The sequence below is a fragment of the Myxocyprinus asiaticus genome, chromosome 4, assembly GCF_019703515.2.
Source record: "Myxocyprinus asiaticus isolate MX2 ecotype Aquarium Trade chromosome 4, UBuf_Myxa_2, whole genome shotgun sequence".
NCBI classification, from domain to species: Eukaryota; Metazoa; Chordata; class Actinopteri; order Cypriniformes; family Catostomidae; genus Myxocyprinus; species Myxocyprinus asiaticus.
Genome location: NC_059347.1, coordinates 29,913,459 through 29,919,933, shown reverse-complemented (window position 1 = coordinate 29,919,933; position 6,475 = coordinate 29,913,459). Strand labels below are relative to the sequence as shown.

At 38.0% G+C, this 6,475-nt stretch overlaps 1 protein-coding gene across 2 annotated transcripts; it reads right to left on the bottom strand.

Annotated features, from left to right (window-relative positions):
- Positions 1-563: 563 nt before the first annotated feature.
- LOC127431781 (insulin gene enhancer protein isl-1-like) lies at positions 564-5,865 on the bottom strand. 2 transcript variants are annotated; one of them, XM_051682326.1, is made up of 6 exons: positions 5,614-5,865; positions 4,820-5,009; positions 3,773-4,032; positions 2,143-2,429; positions 1,772-1,939; positions 564-1,626 (listed from the first exon to the last, which is right to left on the bottom strand). In XM_051682326.1, the coding sequence occupies exons 1-6, from the start codon at positions 5,825-5,827 to the stop codon at positions 1,510-1,512; spliced, it is 1,236 nt and encodes a 411-aa protein (XP_051538286.1). In that variant the 5' UTR covers positions 5,828-5,865; the 3' UTR covers positions 564-1,509. The 2 variants fall into 2 exon arrangements, with proteins under 2 accessions (XP_051538286.1, XP_051538296.1); XM_051682336.1 differs by having other exon boundaries at positions 2,143-2,426.
- Between the last annotated feature and the right edge of the window lie 610 nt (positions 5,866-6,475).

Below are 6,475 nucleotides of genomic sequence, written 5' to 3'. Positions count from 1 at the left end.
GGAAACATCCAAATTATCCCTACTGGCAGCAACTGTTTCCATAAAAGAAACATGAAATATAGGTTGATTATACCCAGAGGCACGAGCCATGTAAAGCGGCTGGCATTGGCAAGGTCATTGCACCTTATAAGTTTTCATGAAAACCTTGACTCTTTTTCCAATTTGAAGTTCAATTATATTAATTAAGAGAGCAAAGAAAGCAGTGTGCATAATAATAACATGGTGATCCCCTCATAGGCCATAGTCACCAATTGGTCCACTAACTCTGAATTACTACTATCAGCTGAGGTTAATGTTACAACTCTTGATCTACAGTATGATGTAAATATCTTAAAGCTGCTTTTTGCTCGAAGTTATTTTCTCTTTTTTCACCTCCTACTTAATAATAGCCAAACAAAATTGTCATGAACATACAAAGATAATCACATTTAAGAAAGCTTACGTGCCTGACCGTTTACTTTCAGTACACGTCAAATGTTTATTGATCAAATATACCTGAAGATAACTCTACATATGGCGTTGATCTCACATCAGTCTTTGATCAAACGACAGGACACGTAAATTATGATAGATCATTCAAGAGTCGATAATTTTCTTTCCTTCCTTTTTACTTCAGCAAGTAAAAGTACACAAAAGTGGCACGTCTATTGACAATAAATAATAAAATATTTTGTAATACAGGAACAAAACAGAAACCTCCAGAGCTAATCAGTCATATTAACTTAAATCTATACACATCTTTGGGAAAGAAAAAAATTATTGGACGGACACGAACACATGAAATTCCCACACTGCTTGTGGCAAAATAGAGGTATACCTTGTTGCAATGCTTTAGCAGTACTTGGGCTTGAAAAGGGACCAATAAAACTGTAATCGCAGTAGACCTCGGCTGCCATATACCCTCTTCACAACGTCTTTTTTGTGAACCAGTCCATTTCGATCTATTTAATAGAAACAGAATAAACAGTCATGTTTTCATTATAGGCTACTCGCGTCGCGCACAACAGTAGGCTATATGAACGTATGTATTAGACTAAGTCCTCTTGCGTCTTATATCCACAGAGGTCCATTGATTTGTCGTAAAAAAGTGGGGGGAAATGCGGAGGGGTATTTGGCAAAAGTGTAGCCGACCAGGTCCACTGGGCTGCACCGCGGTGACACTGCAATGATCAGTTCAAGTTCGTTATGTGAATATGTGCGCCGGCTTGGTCCACTTTCGCTGGAGTTTGCAACTTCTCATCATCTACTCATGAAATGGTCTTTGCGCAGCACTCGTTGGACTTGCTCGGTACAGCTGAGTGTGTTTAAATCCCATGATTGTCATCACAGTGTATAAATACAACCAAGGGTTGTTTCGTTATAGAGGCCTCGTGCAGTTGGAGGATGGGTTTTTTTCAAGAGTGGCCCTAAATTAAATAGGGATGGAAGAAACTTCACGACCCCATCACTGAGATTGGTTCCCCGATCCGTCGTTTCCCATCCTTCAGGTACAGGAGGTAATCCACTGGCCTAGGCCTCTATAGGACTCGCTACCATGCTGTTTGGTGTATCTGGCAGTTGCGAGGACATTGAGGCGACCTCGCTCCCTGTGGAGTTTGAGCCTGGCCCTCCTTCAGAAAAATTCACCTAGAACGTGCAAAATGTAGGCTATTATTATAAATATAATTTGTATATTGTTGTCATTAATATCAGAGGTTGTAGTAATGGCAGTGCTGATGGTATATGTATTTTTGCGGTTGTTGTATGTTTACGCGCATTTTCGAGCACTTACCAGATGCTGGAAAGCAGGCTGGTCGATGTCACTCTGCAGTGCGAAGTCACTCAGGACTTTCCAAGGCGGTTGGTAACTCTGCACCTCCACTTGGTTTGCCTGCAAACCACCGTCGTGCCTCTCTGGACTGGTCGCCACCATTGGAGTGCCTGTCATCCCCTGGATGTTCTGCAGATGACCATGAATAAATTGATTTGCAGTCATAAACAGTGATCAGGTAAACAGCTACAAACTGTAGTTTTTAGAAAATGCTCATACGTTAATTATTTTCCCGGGCGTTTTTATAGTCTTTGTCTCAGTAGAAATAAAACAACTATGCAATACGGAGTTTGATATTTGTGTTTTGTGGACTGAAGCGCCCCTGGTCTTACCGTTTTGTCGTTGGGTTGCTGCTGCTGGAGTTGTTTCATCAGTATGCTCCTCTTTTTGTCCTTGCAGCGTTTGTTTTGAAACCAAACCCTGATGACTCTCGGGCTGAGACCCGTCATCTCAACGAGCTGCTCTTTCATGAGAGCGTCGGGTCGAGGGTTGGCATTGTAACAAGTCCTCAAGGTATGGAGCTGTTTTTCGTTGAGGACTGTCCGGACGCGGGTTGTTTTCTCAGGCTGCTTGTGCACATGAGGTCGAAGCGCAGGCTGACGTGCCGAAATGGGCTCTGCTGCAAGAGAAGTGAAAAAAAGAAAAATAATAGTTAAAGATAAAGATCTGTCATATAAGGCTCTGAAAGTGTGAAGACTGCCAATTAATGTCAAGCGATCAAACTGTCAAGAAAATTAGACGGATAACTCGGGGCTGGCTGATGCCCAGCTATAGGCTACTTTGTCTTGTGTATGGGATAATGATATTAATAGCAGTTGTAGTAGTAATGATAATAATAACATGCTGATAATTAATACAAAAAAAAAAAATGTGTCGTGAAGACAAAGACCCAAAGGTTCCATATTCTCTATATATTAATATTCTGAGGTTGAGAGAAAATCCCTCGATGACTTTAAAATGGATCCTCTAAACATCTATTGGGGGTCTGCTCATCCCCATATGCAATTCTTAATTATGCATGTATTATGACAAATAGTTTCGTTTAATAAACTTGAAATGCAGCCATGGTTGCAATCATTTTTTGGTTATTAAGTTCGTGCTGGATGCAGTAAATTTGGAGGGCGAGTGTGATCCAGTGCGTCGGGCAGATAGGTTTTACTTGACACTTAATTAAACCAATCTGTGCATACTTCTGAATTTTAAATAATCAGATCCGGTAGGTGTACTGCCATCATGACATTACTTTAAAGCAGGTTGTTATCAATAAGCCTGCATTAACAACAGATTTTGTGGTGGTTTGCGTATTGCGTAAGATTATTTCATGGGAAACACAAAATGTGTTACTCGTATACGCGTGCTTTACCAGTGAGAATGCATTAGTTATACAATAAAGAGCTGCAGTAGATTTTTAGTTAACCTTGTTTTATTTCGATACCCTTAAAAAATGTGGATCCTGAAACGTGCGCTTGAATTTGACGCTGATTTGTAATAGCCTATTCGATTAATGCTTCCAAATATTCTCGCATATTTCCTTTTTAAATCAGCCTTTAATATGTTTTCTATCCATTGTATTTATGCATTAGCCTGTTTATTTCTCAGGTATCTACAAGCTGACATTGTCGCGTGGTTGGGCTCTAATCAGCAGAGAATATTCATTTCATGCTTAAATGGCTGAATTCAATAACAGACAAACAGGAAAAATAAAACGAGGAGCCTTATGCTGTCAAACCACTACAGACTTGTGGTTGCCTTGTTAATGACATCATTATTCACGAATGGTTATGCACACATTTATTCATCTCGCAATGTTTAACAGTGGACTGTGAGATGATGACAGTCATCTGGAAGATGTTACAAAAAGCTCAAGGTTTAGAGGAGGCTTAAATCTTTAGAAATTCACAGAGACAAATAATCCTCTAGTCTTTGAGCAAACAATGCCTTGTAAATTGTAGTAGAACTTACCTGCCATTTGTAAAGGTCTCGCCGGATGTAGTGGGCTTAACGGGTCACCAGCACCCATTGTTGCCCGTTCCACCACGTCATGATCGGCCCGGCAGAAAAGCCCATCTTCCCGCAGAGCGAACTCGTCTCCGGGGATGAGCTGACGACTACACGCCACACATCTGAAACACTCGATATGATAAACCTTAGAGCGTGCTCTCATGACGAAGTCATTTTTGCTGAAACCGATGTTGCATTTAGCGCATTTTATCCCGTATAACCTGAAATAGAAAAAAAAAAAAAATAATAATAATGAAGAAAAAGAAAACAAATTCCTACATTATAATCTGTGTAATGTTTAGGTAACAATTATTGTAAATAAATGGCATCGCTAGCAACAATTTTAGCAGACTCTCGATATAAGAATATAAAAACTCTTGAATATATTGATGGTAACTGCAGCATCATAATAAGAACAAATGCCCCAGATAAAATGTATTTATAAAACATAACGCACACTATAGGAAGAGAACAAGTCGGTTAATAATTTCGTAAATATCACAATTCGTTTAGCCTACTACATTGTAAAAATATAAAATATGTTATTACATTTGTATTTATTATTTGTATATATTTGATGCAAAAAAAAAAAAAATAGGCCTAATAATAAAAATAACACAATAAATGTTCTCTGCAGGCTAATATATGTTTAATCAGTGGTGTTTATCCATCACGCATAAAGTACTTGTATAATATAGGCTACTAAATTCTGTACTGTCAAAAATAGTCTTATTTAATTTTGCGATGAAATTTCTTAGACATTCTGAAATGTCATGCATATGAACAAAGCTCCATAATAACTGCGGAATAATTGCACAGTTGAATCATTTAGGACAGAAGATTAGCATATAGGTGCTGTGAAGTAAAAAAAAAAAAAAAAAAAAGAAAGAAAGAAAAAAAAATGAATGAATGACAGCATGTGTCCGTAATGCACCCGTGAATAATTAGAGAATACTGTCATTCAGTCACACTCGAAAACTAAAACATGACATAATTGATCTGCATTACCTGATATAGTCCCGTTTACAGTACGTTTTTCCGTCTCGGACAAAACATGTACAGGACTCGTCCAGATACTGGTTACATTCTGCACATTTCAAACATGCCGCGTGCCACTCAAGGTCCGGGGACACTCGCAGAATATACTGGTCCTGGATTTGATTCCCACAGCCGACGCACAACGAGATAATACGTTTTTCTGATTGCGAAAGAGAGAACAGAAAAGTTTTGTCTATATATATATATATATATATATATATATATATATATATATATATATATATATATATATATATATATATTAAATAGAATGACAACACTACACATTTTTTCTTGCATAGCCCTAATCTGCCAATGTATTACTAAAACGATATGTGTAGAATTAAGGACATTATATAACCTGATTTAAAACATTATAAATAAAGGATGCATCTAATGATGTAGGCTACAGTATGACTGTAAAATAATTGGAATAAAGCCACAATCTGTCGCATTAGAATTGGCAAATACTACTACTACTACTACTAATAATAATAATAATAATAATAACCAAATGTTAATATTCAATAGTTAGTAATAATTAGTTATTTAAACTGAGGAAGAATGGTAGCCTATTAGCCCTTAAAACAACGGCTTTCACATGTGACAATCCCTCCGATCTGTTCACAACTTTTTTAACTTTTGCAGAACAAGGAACAACGTATTAAAATCAGCTTGTTTGCAGGCATCTTTCATCGTTAATAATTAGCAATAAAAAAGTAACTGTTATTAGACACAAAAATAGACATTAAAGCATAACTTACTTTTAGGTGGATCCCCCATGTCTCCCATGTCAAGAAAGTAAGGCGGTGTTAGGTCCACTTTAAAAACAGAGAGAAGGCCCTTAGTGTCCGTGTTTTGATGAGTGAAGGTGGGAAAGTGGCCGAGGGTTCGAGATGTTGCAGGACTTCCCGGAATCGAGATGCTTGCGATTAGATTTAGGTGTGTGCGTTGAGCTCCTGTGCTTGGACGCAGCATTGATGGGCCACTCTTGTCCCTATCTCTCTCTCCCTCTCTCAAACTCCGTCGGCTTCAGCTCTTCTCTCTCTCTATTGGTCTGACGTAGGACACTTATACGTCACCTTTTTGAGAAGCTGATTGGTTACGGAAAGACGACCAGCTGTTCGGAGCCCAGGCCGATGAGTTGTGTTGTATTTACTTACACTTATTCATTCATACATTTTTCAAATGTATGCAATAAAATTTTAAAAAAAAAAATAAAATAAAAAAGAAATAGAAAATAGCTTTGCGTCTGTAACATTAATTCGTTTTAACTTTATTAAGCAGGACCAGATTAAGTAGGAAATATAGTATAGTATGGGGGATATTTAAACAAAAATAAACACCAGCTTTTCTTGTACAGGCAGAATTAACTGCAATGGAATAGTAGGCTAGGCTATAAAGCATAAAGCAAACTGACAATTATTGCATTAGCTATAGGCCTATGCCAAATCGTTATGATATATTCAGGGAAACTAATATCTGAACTGATCGAAATATCTTAAGGGAATCTCTCTTACTCTCTCGACCAGTCTCCAGATTTTCACAAGGAAAGATCCGTATTCAGCTCACAGGGGTGCATTACACGATTGAAATAGACGGCACGTTTCAGGGTTGTCGCTATTC

Coding starts and splice junctions, on each gene's coding strand:
- LOC127431781 (XM_051682326.1), bottom strand. CDS start 5,827: ATGCTGCGTCCAAGCACAGGAGCTCAACGCACACACCTAAATCTAATC. Junction 5,010..5,613: donor CATGGGGGATCCACCTAAAA/GTAAGTTATGCT, acceptor TTTCGCAATCAG/AAAAACGTATTATCTCGTTG. Junction 1,627..1,771: donor AGCCTGCTTTCCAGCATCTG/GTAAGTGCTCGA, acceptor TGCACGTTCTAG/GTGAATTTTTCTGAAGGAGG.